Below are 20,493 nucleotides of genomic sequence, written 5' to 3'. Positions count from 1 at the left end.
ATAATCGTTAAAATTAGAAAACAAGATTGAGTTCGATGTAATAGCCTCCACTTTTGTTAAGACATTGACATTAAAGTTGATTAATGTTGATTTGCATCTGAAAATAAGCTGAGAGTTCCAATAGTTCAGAATAGAAACATTTTTACTTATCATAGGCTTTACGAACGACTTGTAGTAGGAGTAGTTTCTTCGTTCTTGTTCAGAAACTGTTTAATGTTATTATTTTAGAAAATCAGACTGAGTTATTTTTGTGACTGGACGCAATAGTCTCCACTATTGTTATGACGTTTCGTATCAATATTGATTCGCATCAGAAGAAGTAAAGATTTATCGTAACAATTTCAATAGTTCAAATGCAGTAGTTTGTTCACATCTGATTCTTACGTATACTGTACGACTCGCTATAATAATGCGCTAGAATTGGAACGAAATGGCTGGTTTTCTCTTTAACCTTTATTGACGAATGTTGTGTTGTGATTGAAAATAACATCGACAAAAAGCTTGCAAATGGAATTAGTTACCAAATATGATACAAAGGATGCTTAAAAGGAAAGTTTGGTAGGGGGTCCAAATCTGCGAAGGGGGGTCCATATCCGCTGTGACACCGGCACGCGACAAAATAAGATCAACTTCAGTTTCTGGACCTAAAAACTTGCAACTCCGCAAGTGACTTGAAATGTCTTTTTTACAGTTATGCAAGGAACGACCTGAGATATGCAACGTCGGTCTTCTCGATAGCGAACGATTTAAATGAACAGCAAATCTCCATGTTGGCATGTAAGACGAGACGCTTAAACAACAGATCAATTAGCTAAATTGGTATGTAGCTTGTCAATCGAATTGACTTTTGTAAACATTCTTTGACTTCCGCCGGCAAAGATGGATCTGGACATTTTAATTTTCAAAATACAGCAATTCTTGGGAGGTTTTTCTAGACATGTAAAGAGGAAAAAAAACCCATCTCTTAGTAATTCAGAAGTTGAGTCATCTTTGAATTTATATGTGTCACGCTTTTCATGCAACTGATATAACAATGTGGAGAAGATTTATAAACTGGAACTCAAATCTGGCTAAAATGTGGTAGAGCATAACTTGATCATCGAAACAGCTAATAAAATCATAAATAAACAAGGTAAGAGTGTTACGTTAGATTTTTTTTTTAACAAATTGTGGTGATTTATGCCAGTAAACGGTGGCGACAAGTAGGCCACCATGCATATTTCATAATCGCTAGCAAGTAAATTTTGCTGGACTTTGGGTTCGTCTCAAGATAGAACAACACAAATGCACAAGGAAGTTTTTACAGTAACTTTATAACCATCCTTTTTTCTTTTTAAGGCTAGAAGCTCAGTAGATTCTGTCATGTCGGTCATTGTTAAAACTGTCTTTGTTTTGATGCTACTTTTCGACATAGCAAAAGTATGTCGGACAAAAATATTCACCAAAAAATAAATATTTCTTTGTCAGCTTCAATAATGACAGGGTGTTAAGTTTAGATTATAAAACAAAGGATTATGTTGACAGAAATACCGGAGGTCAAGTAAATTCGTTATAGAAGGTCACACAACTCGGGTAATATTCACGGTGAAAATTTGCATATTTGAGCGGTCGAACGAAAAAAAAAATTCTCGAAAACTGAAATATATTTTCGCAAAAAAAACTATACCACAATTTTTAGGACATATTGGGCTACAAAATATAAAAGTAGGACGGAAAACGAATTTTGGGTGACGTGCCAAAATGTTCCAAATTTGTTCGATGGATGTTGACATCCTTTCTTAAGAATTTGGTCTATGTTTCTTTTTATTTTTCATTCATTTAGTTTTTTTTTCAATTTTTTATTTTTTTGTGAATGGCTAATCTTATTTCTTGCTAATCATTCACTCTACTGAAGATAGGTGTTGAAGCAAAATATTGATCAGCTGTGCAAGTGCATCAATAAAAATTTTTTATGTTCTCTGTTATTCTCTTGGTCTTAATTTTTTGACGGCTTCCAACTACAAAAAGTCGAGACAGTCACGCGGAAAGTCTCGCATGCTTCCACTCTCGTTATTCTAAGTAAATTAAATACGAAGTGAAATAGCCATTTTTGCTATCCCACCCCTCCCTCTTCGGGAAAGGAGAGCATTTTCTTAGGTGCCAGTCCCTTTCTCGAATAAATGACATTTGGACATGAACCAATAACAGTACAGATCCGTTGGAAGTGAATAAATTCGATTGGGTAGGAATAATTCAGCCAATCATAAGAGGAACTTGCGGTAAATGTACAGATTTTAAAAGTACAAAGTGCTCCCCGTCCATCGTGTGTTCGCGTTTTCAAGGGATTCCTTTTGCCGACTGATCTTCCGAAAAGTTCCATTTTCCTTAAAGAAACATGTCAGAAAACCGTCTTCGAAACTTCAAGAACAAAGGAAAGGATACTGGTGTAAGTTTGCTGATAATATTGTTGACGAATCGAATTTTTTTTGGCAGTTGTGAAAGTGACAAAACGCGAAGCTAATCGAGCTCAATCGAAAATGGGATAATTTAGGATAATTTGAACAGAGGTATGGTGTATGCTTTTGTGGTTATTCATGTATTATTCCCAATAATGCAGCCTACTGACCTATCTATTCTATTGGAGTGGGGAAATCGGTACAATATTCAGTTGATTGCTATGGGGATGGCTGAAATGTACTTGAATCCTTTCAAATCCACGATCCACACAGCGTTAAATGATTCGCTATCTCTCTTTAGTGCAGATGTCCACAAGCTTGTATTTTATGTGCTTAACATCAGTGGACTGATGAAACTCAAGTTTCAGGGGTTTTTCTTACAAGTATAAAAGCTTATGGAGAGAGTGTTGTTCTGGAAATTGAAAAATCGACATGGTGTCTCAATTTCGTTTAAAGAAAACTTGGAACTACTGTACAGTACATTGCCAATCTCAAGCTCGTGGAAGCTTTCTCAACGTACTTCTGATTCGCCCCTCAAATTCGCGTTTCGCTTGTGGCATTAGCAGCCTTATTTGATCGTCATGTACTCGAGAATAACTTTAAGACGGGCTCATAAACAACTTGTAGTTTTCCGTGTCTCGAAGCCTTCGACATCAAGCGCCTGCTAACTTTGTGAAATAAATGTTAAAATAGATCTTAACAAGCCGAACCGGAATAATACTTTATTTATAAACCTGGGTATGGTGGTTTGTTTCATGTAGAAGTCATCAATTTACGACCAGAGTATCTCTAAGAAACTCCCTAGTTTTCCTAGTTCTTAGTGACCATTCGTTTACGCTTGGATCATGCACAGCAATCAGGGCAGTCGTATTCAATACATCGTAACCTAATATCTGACGGTTGGTTTGCAGGAACTACGACGTAGGCGTACAGATGTTACGATTGAGTTACGGAAGGTAACCAGTTCCTTTTTCCAGACCTGGGAATTTATAATTATGATGCATATCTTTAACTGCATTAAATGTTGTAGAGGAGAGGGACTTAGTTTACGATCTCTTATAGCAAAGATCAATCTTTTACTATGCTGCATTGGAGCAGTATTATTTCTGTCAATATGAATGCATTCATTTACTGCCTGACATCCTGAAATTCAGTTGACAAAGGGCCAATGTTCTAAACTTGAAGCTTTAAAAATTCTTTACGGTGGCAATTTTCTTTATAATTTCACTTGATAAAACCAAATTATCTCTAATACCCCCTAGCGACACAGCATCACCGTTTCTCCAGAAACTTTTCCCCCTATTTATCTTGAGGTTCAGACCACTGGGTTGGGTGGTAAACTGGTCTGTCTTTTTCTCAAGATATTGCCAAGTGCTAGTTCACCATTTAAAACAAAAAGATTGAAATAAGTAGCTGTTGTTAATATTTCTCAGAGTAAGAGGGATGACCAGATTCTTAAAAGACGCAACATCTCTCAAGGTCAAAGTGACAGTCCATTGAAAGAAAGTAATGGTCAGCAGGTGTGAAGTTTTGTATTCATTTAAGTACTTTTTACATCCAAAAGCTATTTTAAAATTACTTATGCAACAATTGTGTAGAAAGAAAAAAAATGGAGTTTTAAAAGCTTTTGGATTGTTGTTAATCCAAAAAAGTTTGCTCTAACAGAGAAAATCCACCAAAATAATATGCCATAAGAATTTACTCCTTCTTTTATCAGGTGGAAAACTCTGCAACTGATTTTAATGGTTAATGCATGAAATATTATTTATTTTCTAGCTCAGCCAATATATCCAATTTATGAATGGCCTACTATGCAGTAACCCTCTATGTAACTTTAAACTGTAGAAAATTTGACATCATTATATTACTTTCTGAGTTAGTAATTAATTAATTTAATTAATTTAATTTAACATAATTTATATAGTACTAACTCCACTAATTGACCAAAGCGCTTAAGCGCTTGGTACTATGCTACTGTGCTAGAGAATCGCAAAAATAGTGATGATAGGGTTGTTAGTCATCTGGAACTGTTATTGTTAGTGAGATTAAGAACTTGTTTAAATTTTGGGGTTTTTTTTGTTTTGTTTTTGTCTTTTTTTCACTGATCCACTATGCTTATTATATCTATAGATCTAAGTTTATAAGAATTTCGAGTCTTTGTTGCCTTCTGTCATTTACCGGTAATTTGCCTGTTCGATGCATGGTTACATCAATTCTAGATAGTTGTGTTTCCTTGGGTCTCCTGCATAGTTTCCTATCTGCATTTGAAATGATTCAAAGTAGATTAAATGACATTTGCAAAAGTAAAACAAAAATTATCAAGCAACAGCCACTATATATTTTTACATCAACAGACTTGTACTCATCTGCCGCTTTCCACCATTACAGAGGTATGTATGTTATCAGAAATGGCTTAAAAAGGGGTTAATCAGAGTTGCTTAGATCCCACTAATGCGAAAGCTCATCTTGTGAACCATTTCACTCCAAAAAGCAACCAATACATGATTTTTCCTCAACGGTTCTGTAATTACAAGTTTTCAGGCAATAAGAATTGATAGTTGCTTTTAGTCAGACTCCAAAAATAGTCTCTTGTTTCTTGACACTATTCCTGTGCAATTACATTTTTTCAACAAAACCATGGTGAAGAGAGGTGCATATACTGTAAGCCTCATCATATCCTACCTCTATATATAGAAGACCACAGGTGACTTCAGTTTTAAAATCATTCTTACAGTTGTTTGGAGTTTTTTTCAGCTTTCTTACCCTCAACTTCAGTTCAGTTACATGGTATCTGTAAAACTAAGACAAATTGAAAATTGTATTATATAACTCAAAGTGATTTTGTTTCAGTATCTCCACTCAAATGAGGATAAAGCCATATTTGAAGCTGCTCAAATCTCCAGGTGATGAAACTTTTAAAGTTTCCTAATTGTGGTTGCCTTGCATTTTTGTTTGTGAATTAGCTTCTGGACAATCTCTTTATTATCATGATCTATATCAACTGTTGAAACTGGGAGCCAGTTGTATCCCCATTGCATTTACTTCTTACCTCTCAACTGAAGGAAAACTCAATTATTGATTATTATGCTTGTTGTTTCTTTTGTTCAGGAAGATGCTATCAAAACACAAAAACCCTCCAATCAAAGATTTCATTGAGTAAGTTGTAATTAAAGAGTAGATATTAAAGAGTAGATAATAGCAAGAAACAGTAGCAAACATCTTGATGTTTTTATCATGTGGAAGTCATGTGCCTTGTTCAAGGGTGTAGTGTTCTCTTGTGGTCCTGAGGCCACCTTCACCACTGTAGACTCTCTCAATAGCAAACTGATTTGATTACCTTGTATGAACATATTGTTTTTCAATCTGTTTTAAACTCACACCATATTTATTTCTCTACAGTGGCCCTAATATGGTACAATTAATAATGTGATTAACATAGGAAAGCCCTTTTTCCATTGATCTCTGTAGTGCACTATCTTTTCCATTACTTGACCAGTAGTGTTTATTTATAGCCATATTATTTTGTTTCAGCTCTGGACTAATCCCAAAATTTGTGACTCTCTTGGAGAGATTTGACAAGTATGTTGACAAGCTTAAATGGATAATTAGTTGTGCTACCCATCCTCTTTTAAGGAAGTTTTTTTTGCTTTTTTCTTTTTTTTTTTGAGATGCTATCAATAAGGATTAGGCAGGAATTGTATGAGGATTTTTTTTTTCAATGTATGTTTTCCTGTAGTCCTTCCATTCAATTTGAAGCTGCTTGGGTGCTCACAAACATTGCTTCAGGCTCCTCTGATGAGACAAAAGTTGTGGTGGAATCAGGTTGGTCACCTTTTTCTGTTTCATCATTTAACTAATTGCTGCTAGTTGCAAAATGTGAGGCAAATTTCTATTGTAATCCTTGAGATGGAGCCAAAGGGATTACCAGACAAACACTGATCATTGAGAGTGAGAAGAGTAACTGTCTTTAGGAACAATCTGAATCGTGAAACCGTACTAAGCAGAAAAACTAAAAAAAAGATTCTTAGTTTGGATGACAGTGATGATAGCAGGTATTAATAATGCTGATAGACAATTTTTTTTTCCTCTTAAAGGATTGGTGAGGCAATTATTGACAGAATTTAAAATATTATAGAGTGCTTTGGTGTTAATAATGTTGAGGGTGGTTGTATGAAAGTAAAACTTGACTAATCAAAGAGATGGGGTCTTTTTAAACACTTTTTAAATAATTTTGAAATACCAGTTTTAAGTTGGAGACAATTCAAGTAGTGCTATAACTTAATTTGAGCATGATTTATACCACATGATTTGCTACAATTGACTATTTATCCCATAAACTGTTTAACTTTGATCAATGAAGATACAAATAATGCTTCTAACTTAAAAGTTCATTAATACCTTAATTTTTTTTTCTCATCTGAAGGTGCTGTGCCCAGATTTGTCAGGCTACTGTCATCACCTGAGTCTCAAGTTCAAGAACAGGCTGTGTGGGCTCTGGGAAATATAGCAGGTATTGTTAATCAATCCTGTGCAGCTAAATATACAGTACCTCCTTGTGTTCTATAACACATGGAAAGTGAGTTATACAATGCAGTTACTCATAGATAGACTTTCAGTGAGAAAATGTATAGAAGAATGATATTATATCCAGAGTAACAAGCTTTACCTACCTGTGTAACCAGGTGCAGTTCTTAAACTTGGTACTAAATATGGATTCAGAGTTTGTGGTTGGTTCTGGTCCTTGCTTCAAGTCTTTTTCTCCAAGTTCTCTGGTTCTCCTCTTTCCATAAAAACATTATTTTAAACTTTAGTTTGACCTTGATCCATTAAAAATCAAACTCAGAAAACATAGTTATTGTGTTATAATCAATCACATTGGAGAACAGATCACGGAATCTAAGTAGAAAAGCACAAACCAATTAGCATGACTACATATTCTGCATCTCATTACTCACCTGATTGGTTTTTTCTTCCCAACACAATAATTTTCTAAAAATAAATCCAGTGTTCACACATCAATCACATAGATTGCTTGATATAATTGATGAAAAAGGCAAACCTAGTAGGAGAGTGAATTCTCCCCTTGTATTAAAGATAAAAGCAGTGAGACAGACAGTTATTCAGTCCATCTGTCTTTCCAACAAGCAGTCAGCAGTCCTAAACCTTATGGTTAGGCTGTTGGTTAATCAATCAGTCAGTCACTTGGCCAGTCAGTCCCTCAGATAGTCAACATTATCCCTGTGATCATTTCTACAGAGCACTGTTGATGAAGCATCATTTGACGTGTTCTGATTCAGTTGGATTAACAATTTTTGTTTTGTTGTGTTTCAGGTGATGGTCCAAATCTTAGGAATTTTGTTTTGGGCCATGGTGCTTTAAGACCTCTACTGGAATTAATCAAACCAAACCAAAATGTAAGGCAATGCTTTGATCCTTTAACATTCACCCTACACATAATTATTGAACCTTAGTGTGATTTCTATGAAATGTGTCATTTTTTTGAACAGTGCAGACTCTAACATACATGTAGTGTGAAGCTGAGACTTCACACTTTTTACTGTAAGCTTATTTGTAATTGTTGTATATGATTAATTTTATTTTTTTTCTGATCTATGCTTTACAGCTTCCATTTCTTCGTAATGTAACATGGACACTGTCAAATCTGTGCCGAAATAAGAACCCACCTCCTGAGATAGCAGCAGTTATTGAGGTGAGGAAAACTGAACTGAATAAGAGGCATAAGAATCCTTAATAAATTGGCAAAAGTTTTGAAAATAGTGTTTACTGCTATTTTTCCCTGGGTGGATATTCAGACTAAGAATATATTGGGGGTTTGATCATGAATTAGCTGCCAATGAGTTAATCCCTGTTTGTAGAAGTCTCTGGTTACTACACAGAACTTGGATGACTTGAGTCTCAAACATGGAGAATATTTGTCCTGTATAACAAACTTAATTATAGCTAAAATTATTCATAAGCATGGGTTATATGTTAACACTTGAGCTTCACTGAAAAACTGAATGCTTCAAAATTTGACTTAATTTTCCTTGTAGTTTTTTTTTCAATATCTATTATTTACCAGCCCATACTCCTATTAAAGCTGCTTCAATTGATTACCCAGTTTCCTAATAGCTGAAATATTTTTATTTCAGATCCTTCCAGCCTTGGTATTGTTGATCAATCATACAGACAAAGAGGTAAAAAAATTAGTCTATCCTGAAGTTCATTCATATGAACTGAAAGCCACCATCATTTTGGGAACTTAAAAAATATCATCAATGGTAATTTTTGCATTTACATGTGAAGTTTTTACTTTTCACCTCACAAAAAATAAAATTCTTTGTGTATGAATGTTGGTATTCTTTCTCATGTTACCTATACTACTTGTTAATTCTTTTTTTGTTGTTGTCTAATTTAATTAAAATTTTCTTTTTCTTTTTCAGATTCTCTCTGACACTTGTTGGGGTTTGTCATACTTGACTGATGGAACAAATGATCGAATACAAGTAAGCAACATGTGTTTTAGGCTTGGTTACCCAGCTCTGGGCCTGTTTTGGGAAATGAGTGCACTCTCTTCCCTTTCTCCTCCTCAGGAGGATAGCAGACCACATTAGAGAGAAAGATGGAAAACAAGCTTACATGTTCTTATATACTTCTTGTATTTGGTTTGATAAACTCATGTGAAATCTCCATATCTTCAGCAACTTTTGAAAGATCTGACTAAAGGAGCTTTACTTGTAGAAGAATGTGGACATGTGTGCTCATGATTAAGATAGGGATTGATACTCAAGAACTAGCTTTAAAAAAAGGAATAAGAACAATTTTTGATCCTGATCTGGTAACAGACCAGTGGATCCAGAAGACAGTGAACTTGGTCTATCATTTTCCTACTACAGCTTGGTTGACTGGTTAAGTGTTAAGGCCATGAGTCTTGCTCAGTCTTGTACCTAACTGCTGAACATACATATTTACCTTTATATGTTGTGCCTTTGAAAAGAAAGGCTGTAAACCAAAAACATAGTCCTTAGTACCATGTATCTTTAACCATTGATTGAGTTACTGTTTGTTTTCATGCATTAGCTTGTAATTGATTCTGGAATTCTTCTGTCCTTGATCAATTTATTGGGCCACACTGAAGTAACTGTTGTGGTAAGTTTTTTCCCCATAAAAATAATGGGGTACCATACTATATCATTTTACATTTTTGTCAGTTTTTCAAGGAGCCTGTACTTATAAATTTAGTGTCCACTGGTTCTCCCCCTAAACCTTTCCGGAGAGAATAATCATTGTCATGTTGTCACTCACTGGTATTGCTGTGACAAATACAAGTATTCATGTAACAACTTGCTGTTCTTTCTAGACACCAGCCCTGAGAGCTGTTGGTAATATAGTGACAGGATCTGATATTCAGACACAAGTAAGTCATTGTCCACCAAAATAGGCCATTTTACAGTTGTGTACTTAGTTGCCAAGCCTTTGATTTGGAGTGAGGCTGAAGGTGACCTTGTTGTGTTAGGGACCAGAATCTAGTTAGCATGATAACAAATTAATTTGCATTTCAAAAGCAGCAAGGTTTGTATCATAACAAGGTCACCCTTAGCCTCACTCCTGTTCAAAGGCTTGGCAACCAAGCATACAACTGTAAGATGGACTATTATGGTTCACATTTTTCCTTGGTTTGAACATAAAGGTTGCATGGTTTCCTTCTGTCTCAGAATGATTACCATAAGCAGAGAGGAAGAGGAACACAAATTGGTTTAAAAAATCTGACCAAAGTAAAAGTTAAACCACAATATAAACTGGACATGATTTGATGCTTTTACAGATTTAAGTAATGGTAATTGAATTGAGTGGAGTGCAGTTTGGGCTGAAGTTGTACACATGATTTGAAATCACAAGTATGATTTCAGACCAAAATTGCACAACACAAGGTTCAATTACCACTTTATTACATCCATTTAGAAAAAACCCCAATACAGGACTTGTTAAGTTCAAAAAGCAAAAAATGGCACCATTCGTGAATAAATCGCATCAATCTGAGCCAATCAGTTTACAGGGACCACCAGTGATTTCAAAATGGGTGTAATAATGAATTTAACTGAAGAATATACACAATATAACCTACTTGAAACAGCTACTTTAGGTTATGTTAACTTTTGAGGGTTTCAAATTTTACAAGGTAAATAAGTATTGAGTCCAATCTGCCTGACAGTGTTTTTTGTCATTGAGGAAATGTAGTATGGCACAGTGTCTCATTTGATGTATCCAATTTGAATTTCAATCATGCATTTGTAAGGAGAACAATAACTTTATTCAGTGCTAGTATAAGCCATAAATACAGTCTAGATTATATCTTAACAAATAAGAACATTATCAAGCTATTTAAAAAGAGAGAAGTGTAGTAAGATTGCCAAAGCCTAACCTTGTCCTCAACCTTTTTATCAATTTATTTCAGTTGGTGATAGAGAAAAATGCCTTGTTTTTCTTTAAGAAGCTTTTGTCACACTCTAAGGCTAGCATTGTTAAGGTCAGTGTAGATCTAGTGATAAATCAGTAATTGTAGTTGGTAACTATGATCATTCTTATTGTTTAAAAGTTCCAGGGGAAAAAACCTTCTTGGACTGTTTTTTCCCAGATTTTTGTTGTCAAATTGTAATCCACCCAATCATAGCTGAATGGAATGATTTTTCCCTTTTTAATATTGTCATGTTGGCTCAGTTTGCAATATTCCAGAAAAGTTCTCCTTTCTGCTCTTTTTTTTTTAATTGTACAGTCAGTAAAACATTTTTCATGAATATTATTCATAGGGGAAATTTCATCTGAAATTTCCACATCAGCTTATGATTTTTTCCAACAGGAGGCAACCTGGGCAATATCAAATATTACAGCTGGTCCAAAAGAACAAATTCAGGTACAAATAAATGTTCAGTATCTGCTGATTGTGACTGCATAAAGTGAATTAATTGTAAAACTATGTAGCATGGTATAGGACTTTTTGCTTACTACAGTTTAAACTAAACTTAAATTGTGTAGAGATTAGTTAATGAAACATATTTCTAAGATGTTTAAGAAACCAACCAAAAGAGTTGCTTTTCATGATAGCCATTGCAATTAAGCCCTCCCACCTTCCCTTCCTTGTAAGAGTCTATCAAGGTGATAAAATGTTTATTGAATATTAACATGTGAGTGTTAACAGACAATTTATTTCAATATTTTCAGGCTGTAATTAATGCAGGCTTGGTACCTTCCATTATAGATGTTCTAAAGGTTTGTGACTTACAATATTGGCCTTAAATTGCAAATAAGCTATAAACCATTGATAAGTGTGCTCCTCGAATGTAAAGAGCTTTATAAAATTCCAATGTGCTGTAGCAGGTTGAGTTACTAGGCTTGTGATCAGACTTGCCTTTGAAATTTGCATTAATCCCAGGGAAAGGACTTAAAGAGCCAGAAAGAGGCTGTGTGGGCCATCACCAACTTTACATCAGCCAGCACAATAGACCAGGTACTGTGTTGTTTGCTCTTACAGAGAATGCTTTACATGTCTATCAGGTGAAAAATGTGGAACAGGAATGTAACATCTCACAGTAATGAGAAACATGTATAATGTCTTAATATTTATTTGCCTTGATTACCAATTAAGCAGGAAAGAAATTATATCTCCCAAGAAATTCTTTAATTCAAGGTAGCTCTCACATAAGTACCTGTTTTGGATTTTACTCTCTTGAAAGTTTTGGGCAAACACTTGATGACTTGTGATTGTATTTTGCTGTGGTGGGGAAACTGTCTAATTTTCTTACCTATGTTTTGTTTCCCTTTTCTTTTTTTTTTTTGCTCATGAAAGGTAAATAGTTCTGCTCATACCATTCTAACCCCAAAATTTTGATACATTTTTGTTCGGTTATTTTTATAGATAACCTTCCTTGTTGAAAATGGGGTTATTGAGCCAATGTGTAGTCTCTTGAATTTTTTGGATGCCAAGGTAATGTTGTGGGTTTCACTTTGTCATCAGTTAATTGTGTGCTGGACTTGTAACCTGGTTGTCCTACACCCTGCCACCTGTTATATGTATATTGGTTACTCTGAGATCCACTCCTGCTTCCCTGTGTTAAAAGCCAATCGATTTGCTTCCTGGCAGTTGGGAGTTTTAGCAAATATATGCTTATCTGGAATGTTTTTTATTATTTGTTGACTTTCTTTCTGATTAGAGAGCAGTCCATTCAGATAATATTATGACATATGATCATTGTTCATGACTGACAAGGATGGTTTCTGAACACGACTAGTACAGTTAGTGGCTTCTGATGCATGTAGAGTTGTCTTGGAAATGGTTGGGCTAACTCACTAAGTACAGTCAGACACTAAATTAAATACTGATACCATGGAACATGATAAATGTTCCCACTATAACATTATAAATTGATACACAGAACAAGTGGAACCTACATATCATGCAAGCAGAGTAAAGGAGAGAAAAATAACTGAATGAATACTGTGTGAGGATTGAAACCTCAGCCAGCTCTACAGAGAGCTCTGTTCTGTGAATTTTTGCTTCTGGTGGACTGACTCTCAGGCTTTGTGTTTTAGGTAATCCTTGTTCTTTTAGATGGATTCAGAAACATTCTTTCAGTGAGTATCTACCTGTTCATGCCTTTAACCTTATAGTACAAACAATTCTGAAAGGCACTGTAAAATGGTGTTTTGTGTTAAACACATTGCAGTTAATTTTTACCCTCAGTGGCAGAATTGTGATATATTTTAGATATTGACAAACCACAGAAGCATACACTGATCTATAGAACAAATTATTTGTTTCTGCTCACTTGTTTGAGCCTGAAAATTTTGGGCATAGCATGTTGTAGATGTTGGGTAAATGCATTTTTGTTATTTCATAATTTAATTAAGTGAGTGAAATGTTCTACCCACAGACTGCTAGTCAAAGTGCTCCCATCCTTGAACTGATCTGCACCCAAATGGAAGAGCATGATGGTATGCAAAACAATATGGTTGTGTGCACATATTAAAATATTATGTCAAAATGAAGCCAAAGTTCCATTTATTTAAAAAATATAACCCTGTAATTTAATTTAGTTTGAAGAACAGCCTAAAATTTGCCTTAAAGAATTTCAGTGACTTCTTTCTTTAAAGATCGAAGTCTCTTTTCATTGAAAATAAGAAATTGAGCTAATTCACATGTGGAGTGATTCAGAAAGTGACTGATGTTCCTTTTTTACTTTCTTCAGGTGTCCAAAGAATTGAGAGTTTACAGACACATCAAAACTTTGAGGTGTACAAAGCTGCTCTGGCAATAATTGACAAATTTTTCTCAGAGGAGGTAACATTAAAATCTTCAGACTGAGATTTCTTGAAAACTGTGAGGTTTCATTTCTACTTTAAATGTTACATTGTTTTTCATCTAAGCGTGATACTGCTATATTCGGTTCAGTGGAGACCTCTTTCGTGAATTGCAGGCTTAGTTATTATATTTTTACCCACATGCAATTGCAAGCCCTGTTGCCCTCATTTCAGATTAAAAAATACAGTGTACTATTATATAAACAGCTGAAACCCCAGAGATGCTCGTTTTTGTGCACAAAATAAGAGGCTCCCTGCCAGAGCTCTTTATAGTGACATCTAATTGTCTGGTAACCCAAAAGATGTTAGGACTCTGTTGTAAATAAGTTGCTACAGTAAAATCAAACAAATTTAGTTTTGACTTTGGCTTTTGATCTATGGCACTGGCTAAAGGACCCCTGGCATCACAGCACTTAAAGGAAAAGGAAATTGTCAAATAATTATAGAAAAGAAACTCTTTGTGTTGGTTTATGTCTTCAGAGTGCTGAGGAGACTGAGCAGATTGCCCCAGAAGCTACAAGTGAAGGATACAAGTTTGGAACTCCACAACCTTTACCAATGGGCGGATTTCATTTCTAAAAATTTATATTCATAATTGACTAAACTTTTCAACAAGCAAAGATGGCAATTAAAAAAATTAGGATGTAAAAGAAGTTTAGAGTAGGATTATTGTGAGAATATGTCAGTTAAAATATTGCACTCTGCAATGCTGATATTACACTGTAACTTAGGACAATAGCTGTTGTCTGTAAATAACATGAAAATTTTGTATAAAAGCAAAGGGCTCTCATGGGTTGTAAGATGAAAATGAGAATAAAAACATTTGACAAAATCAAGCCTATCTTTACTGTGTAAGTTTTAAAGGAAATGAAAGGAAGGTTTATGTAATTAATGGTTAATCCCCTAAAATGTAAGTTACTCAGGACAGCTAAATCACTGTTTAATCAAGGGCGCTATTAATTCTGTTCTCATTTGCCTAATTTTTATTCCAGAAGTTGATGTAATTTATGGTATGTCTCAATTTGCCATGGCCTTGAAAGATTTGTGGTTTGCACAAATCAGATGTCTAAAGCAACCTCATAAATACCCTTGCAATTCTGTCATAAACGTGATTTCTCCTATTGTGCTGTTTCACTGTACACTAATGGAATATTTGATGTTACATAGTTAAAAAGTTTGTTTGGGTGAGGATTTTTTTAAGTCACAAGTGAACCAGCACCCTTGTTAGCAAGGTTTGAGAGGTTCCTGGTGAAGTTGGTGATAAAATGTAACCACCAAACATAGGTGTCTATTTACAATTCAGTTTACAAACAAATTCAGTCTGTTGATTTGTTCTCCAAAAATGAACTGTTAAGAATTATTGCACAATTTCCTTTTAAGTACCAGGATCTGTATCAAGTGGACACAGGAGCAGTCCCATAGTTGCCCACATAACTAAGGTTTCACTATTAAATCAATGAAACCTAGCAAGTAGCAAGATGGGCACGAGCTAAAGGCATGGGGCAAAAGAGCATAGAAAATTATGAGCAAGGGGGAGGGAAGATGAGCTGCATTCAGTTATACATCAATAAAAGCTATTGATGTGAACAGATTGGCTAGAGCTTACTGCTAATTTAGTGATCAGATCAAATCAAGTAAAATTGGAGCTGCCTTCAAAAAAGGTATATTTTTTTCCCCATAGCTGTCATAATCAGGGTGCAAGATTGTCCATAAATATATGATTAAAAAATAAGGAAAAAAAAGATTCTTCAGAGACCTTCAAATTGGAAATACTTTTTGTCACAAGGAATGCAAAAGTAATTTGCACATTTCTTTGATGTGACAGCGTTAAACATTCTTCTCAAGTGGAAAAAAAATTGTGTTCTTTTATTTTGCTAAACAGAAGGTTACGATGACTGTTTGTTATGTGACAGGTCATGACCTTTGTTGCCCTGATGGAGACTTTCTAAGGCTTTTGGTAAAATAGCTACACCCACCAACAAGCTTTTCCTTTCCTTCATTTCTCATCCACCTGCTTCTTATGAAATTTGCTCCCTTTTTTCCTCTGCCTTTACATAACTCTTGCTAAGCTCACACCTTGCACTACTCCCACTTGGCACTTGAGAAAAAGGAGACTGCTTCCCAGGCTAAATAATACCTTACACATTATTGTACCTATTACAACTTCCTTCTGTCTCAAATGTGTTCCACCATTGCTACCTTAGGTTATTGCTCACTAGTCCCTTCATGTAAGTCTCCCAACAATGATGGCTCGCCACAGCTTTAGCCAAGCCATCGTATCCTTGGATACCACATTTAACACCTGCCAGGAAACAAGCAAAATCTAATGTGTCTTGAAGAGTCAATCCTCCATGCAAACCACAAATGACTCCAGCATTGAATGTGTCCCCTGCTCCCAGAGTATCAATTATTACTTTTGGGGGGTAGGCATTACTGTGTTTTATTTCACCATCAGGACCAATTCCATCCGCGCCTCCCTCTCCCCATGCACAAATCAACACGGCACCAGATTTGACTTTGTTGTAAATGGATTTGACTGCTTCAGCAGACGAAGAGAAACCGCGAAATCGAGCAAACTCTTTGCTTATGAATACTACATCGGCTTTGTTAAGTAAAAGAAGATGAGATTCTCTAGGTTTCTCCAATTCCAAAGATACAGAAATCTTTTCGTTGCATGACTGAGTCGCATTAAATTCCTCGATCTTATCAATCATTTGCACAATAGCTTCCTCGTTTTTCCTTCCTTCGAAGTGAATCCACCTGTAGTTTGTCAAGTTAAGTTTCACAAAATCTGCAACTTTAAGTTCCGGGAGATTGTTTCTGGAGTGCACAATGGTTCTACTGCCACTGTTCAGGCTCAACACGACAGAAGATGTTGGCGTTCCACAATTTTTGTGGAAAACGCAGTTTTCATAGCGTATTTTTCGCTCTCTGATCTGTTTACAAAGAAAATCAGCCTGTGGTCCACACGACATGGTCCCAAACAGTTCGCAATCAATTCCCAGTTCTCCCAGCACAGTTGAGGTGTTACATGCGTTACCACCAGTTTGCCATATTTGTGATATTGCCCTGACGTCTTCATCCTCATTTGGATACCGTTCACACGTGTTCACAATATCAAGAGCGGCAAGACCGACACATAAAATACGTCCACTAAAAGATTCTGTCTTTACCTCGGCAGCCATGATGGTTACGGCATACATGACGTAGCCACTGGATTTTCGACGCAGACTGAACGGTGGGATATGGGTGGGGTGGGGGCCGGCGGTAAACCCGTCAAGATAGACAGATCCACGCGATAAAAGTTAACATAAAAAAGAAAAGAAAAGGGAAGTACGACACTGTCGTGTAATGCATACATGTAATGCATACTCAGTTTATTTGGGATCTATGAAGGAAGGAAGGATCTCGTATTCAAAAGCTACCTGAGTACTTGTGACATGAGTGAATGTAAAAATGATAAAGTCTAGTCTGAAAATAATCAGGTTTGTTTCACCATCAATATAGGTTTGTATAGAGAGGCGTATAGATAAGACAACAGCACGATTTTGACGCACCTGAAAATAGACGCAGATAATATAGCACTTTTATTAATCCTTGAACGCTCGGGGTTTCGAAAACCAGGTCAATGGAAGTTTTCATCTTTCCAGTTAGTCTGCGATATTGAACCCATGAATTAAACGAATCATTTTCACTTCCCCGATACTTTTTCTTCACCCTCTGCAGGCGCTCTCAGGGTGATGACATATTCCATAAACTTATTCCGAAATTTTTCAATTTTACTTTGTTGTGTTATTGCTGACACTAGACTTTGTTAGGACTCAGGTTCAATAGATGCTAAAGAGCTACACAAACGTGTATGGATAAAAAAATTTTGACCAGTTACACTGAAATTCAACAGTTAATCTAGATTCAAGAGCTTTCGCCGCTATCACAAGTCGTAAACTTTGTGCTAACCCGGTTTCAAACCTCTACCAATGGGTAATTTGGTCAAACGCTAACTGCTAAAACCAATGGTGAACTTCTACCTTTACAAGTATGAGTAAGTGACAGATTCGTGCGACCAGGATAGTCCTTGTCTCTAGGTGCAATCCGTTATCTTTTACCCAGTTCAATGAACATACATGCAGCACAGACCAGACTTTTGTGTGACTGAAGTCATTTCCCCTAGGCAAGTGTAATGTGTAGCAAACTGAAATTTAAACACAAATATCTCTCCGTCCTCACGAGTTGCAAACATGATACAAAATATTTCATTCCCGCAGGGGAGCGTGAGTTATTGCTATTAAATCAGATATTAAAAAGCTGTCATACTTTTGCAAAATCTTTTGCTTTCTTTCGTAGTGACTTCACAAGAGTTAATTGTAGGAAACTAGGAGAAGTGTAATTAGTATGAACCTCTGATGCAAACATTGATTAAACTGAATAACTCATCTTGTCGGCGAATTGTGCTGAATGAAGAGCGAGTCAACGTTAGAGACTACAATTTACAAACACTTTTAGGAGTGTTGCGGCTATTCAGGTAACCTCCGAAAACATACTGCTTTATGCATAACAAATAAACAACCACGACCTCACGATTGGTCAATTGTTCTTTAAACACAAAGCAATCGAGATCACATCAGACCTCTTATCCTCATCTGAATGAATTATTTCACAAACAGAACGTAAAATTTACAATTAAATAAATCAACAAAGAAATATAAATTATCCCGTCTCAACAGTGAATGGGTTCTAGTACTAAGAACAAAAAACACAGTCGTTTGCAAGTCGCTTTGAACGCCGATGAATTTCGTTAATGTCAGTTTATGCTTAATTGGGGAGCAACGTTTCATCTTCTCTTTACTGAATAGACCCTCTTGTGTAAAGAAGGACACGCAATTCTGTTAGATCTAATAAATGAATCCCTTTTAATTTACATCTCGCGAATACTGAGTGAGATAAGAGGATACTTGGTCATTACAACCCAAATCGCAACTTGACGTTATAAATTCATATTACAGAATGGTCTGATAGTTGGCTTCAGTTACGAAATACCAACGTACCAGTTACATGCATGCATTACGTATTTTTAGTTCTCAGTTCGTTTTCGAATAAAAGAGCGTTTGAAAAATGACGAGGAGGCCTCGCCATGGTTGGCTGCATTTTGAAAGAGATGAGACGAAAAGTTACCTCGGTGGTTTACAAGTAAAATAAGAATGTGGATACCGCACGTATATTAAAGAATGGAGAATTTTGTTAGTTATTGAGCTGAATAATGAAGACTTATTGGCTAGAACACTTGCTAAATATCTTAGACTGTTATGTACCATACACGCAGTGGATATGAAAAAAGAGTACGGTGCTCTGAATAGATATTGATATGAATTGACGTGGAGAACGTTACAACGCAACTAAAATCCAGGTAGAGTATTTAATGTTGGTGTTTTAAAGGAGTTTCTTGTTGCTGAAGAAACCGGCGCATGCCAAATACAACGATTTGAATAGTTTAATCCTCGTTTGAAGAAGTTTTTGAGCGCTAAAGTGCAAGCAGCCTTAGAAGAATAATTAAACGCACGCACTTCTTACAAAGAAAAATTGTTACCGATGAAGAGTTATCCAAGTTTCATACAAGAATACGCCTAATATAGTAATTCATACACCAAACATGAAAGTGGTGCCCAGCTATAAAGGGTACAGTTATACATACACTACTTAGCAACGTCACGGGCAGGTAACATAACAGCAGGGTAAGCATAAAGACCTCCTTTCTCCCGGCTCTGAACAACTTGAATTTCTACTTAGAAGCCTCATCCTCTTGTTGTTTCCATTTCGTTTTGAAATACCGGGTCCTGGTTATAATTAACAACTATTGACCGAAGTGGAGGCGGTTGGTGATGTACGTTTCTGTAGCGCGAAGAATCAAGGAGTATTTTTAACGTCTCTTATAACTGTGATGCTAGTTAATTGAAGGTAATCCCCTCTAGAAATTCATCGTTTTCTTGACAGTTCGCCTACCCGAGGAAGCAAGGGAGAGGCAGTGAGAGCCGTGCCCAAGAACACTGACCCTACCTAAGGTGGAACCCAGACCTCTCAGACGCGGGTTAACCTGATGGAGACCATTAGGTATTAGTATTTATTATAACACTGGCAGTGCTCGTGGGCAATATGAAACAAATCCTGTGTTCTGATTGGCTACCTGAGCAGGCAAGATGAGCTTATTTTGCGCGCTTGGGATTGCCCGCTTTAGTCCGCTTTGGACAGTGTCGGTGATGGTGTCGCAAAAAGTGGCATAAAACAGTCAAAACAAAGTAATCATAAACGACTCTCATGGGTTTACTGTGCTACAAACTCAGTTAGCTTCTTTTAAGGGTCTCGAAAAAAACAAGTCATTCTTGATGCGTAGCAAAATCACTTGCTATTGATCACCTTGTTCGGTCAAGACTTTGTCTCGACCCACAAAAACGCAAAAAAAAAAAAAAGAACTCAGTCAATATGCAGCCATCTTGACTTTACGTATGTTCAATAACCTATATTTACGAAAACAATGGATAGCGTCAAACCGCGAACATCCTCTTAAGTTTGCTATTCACCTCCGAGCAACTAGCGCGGGATTTGCGCCTGAAAATATTGTAATTGTCACAGGAGTCATCTGTTTGTGCTGTATTACGTCACTGTTTTAGTACATGCTAAAATAGCTATTCACCTTAATGTCCATGACTAG

The 20,493-nt window shown here is 36.1% G+C and overlaps 2 protein-coding genes and 2 long non-coding RNA genes across 4 annotated transcripts; 1 reads left to right on the top strand and 3 right to left on the bottom strand.

Moving 5' to 3' along the window:
* The first annotated feature begins 2,235 nt into the window (after window positions 1-2,235).
* On the top strand, window positions 2,236-14,622 carry LOC113679034 (importin subunit alpha-1). Its single transcript, XM_089198851.1, has 24 exons — window positions 2,236-2,425; window positions 3,347-3,391; window positions 3,869-3,955; window positions 4,790-4,825; window positions 5,286-5,338; window positions 5,544-5,591; window positions 5,967-6,014; window positions 6,172-6,257; window positions 6,859-6,945; window positions 7,767-7,849; window positions 8,059-8,145; window positions 8,588-8,632; window positions 8,879-8,941; window positions 9,516-9,584; window positions 9,796-9,852; window positions 10,891-10,962; window positions 11,293-11,346; window positions 11,655-11,702; window positions 11,866-11,940; window positions 12,349-12,417; window positions 13,023-13,064; window positions 13,364-13,424; window positions 13,679-13,770; window positions 14,271-14,622. Exons 1-24 carry the CDS (start codon window positions 2,375-2,377, stop codon window positions 14,367-14,369), a joined length of 1,557 nt encoding a protein of 518 aa, XP_089054977.1. The 5' UTR covers window positions 2,236-2,374; the 3' UTR covers window positions 14,370-14,622.
* Window positions 3,946-5,666, bottom strand: LOC149048596 (uncharacterized). The gene is made up of 3 exons (XR_016184561.1): window positions 5,485-5,666; window positions 5,118-5,234; window positions 3,946-4,693 (listed from the first exon to the last, which is right to left on the bottom strand). It is a non-coding gene; the product is annotated as an uncharacterized LOC149048596 (long non-coding RNA).
* Window positions 5,802-7,374, bottom strand: LOC149048595 (uncharacterized). Its single transcript, XR_016184560.1, has 3 exons — window positions 7,106-7,374; window positions 6,834-6,929; window positions 5,802-6,227 (listed from the first exon to the last, which is right to left on the bottom strand). It is a non-coding gene; the product is annotated as an uncharacterized LOC149048595 (long non-coding RNA).
* Window positions 10,724-16,990, bottom strand: LOC113679033 (ketohexokinase). Its single transcript, XM_027195963.2, has 2 exons — window positions 15,767-16,990; window positions 10,724-11,980 (listed from the first exon to the last, which is right to left on the bottom strand). Exon 1 carries the CDS (start codon window positions 16,973-16,975, stop codon window positions 15,986-15,988), a length of 990 nt encoding a protein of 329 aa, XP_027051764.2. The 5' UTR covers window positions 16,976-16,990; the 3' UTR covers window positions 10,724-11,980; window positions 15,767-15,985.
* Between the last annotated feature and the right edge of the window lie 3,503 nt (window positions 16,991-20,493).

This window comes from Pocillopora damicornis, chromosome 3, assembly GCF_964200805.1.
Source record: "Pocillopora damicornis chromosome 3, jaPocDami1.2, whole genome shotgun sequence".
NCBI lineage: Eukaryota > Metazoa > Cnidaria > Anthozoa > Scleractinia > Pocilloporidae > Pocillopora > Pocillopora damicornis.
The sequence above is the reverse complement of the archived record's forward strand: the minus strand, read 5'-3'. Positions and strand labels throughout refer to the sequence as shown.

Coding starts and splice junctions, on each gene's coding strand:
- LOC113679034 (XM_089198851.1), top strand. CDS start 2,375: ATGTCAGAAAACCGTCTTCGAAACTTCAAGAACAAAGGAAAGGATACT. Junction 6,258..6,858: donor AAAAGTTGTGGTGGAATCAG/GTTGGTCACCTT, acceptor TCTCATCTGAAG/GTGCTGTGCCCAGATTTGTC. Junction 6,946..7,766: donor GGCTCTGGGAAATATAGCAG/GTATTGTTAATC, acceptor GTTGTGTTTCAG/GTGATGGTCCAAATCTTAGG.
- LOC113679033 (XM_027195963.2), bottom strand. CDS start 16,975: ATGGCTGCCGAGGTAAAGACAGAATCTTTTAGTGGACGTATTTTATGT.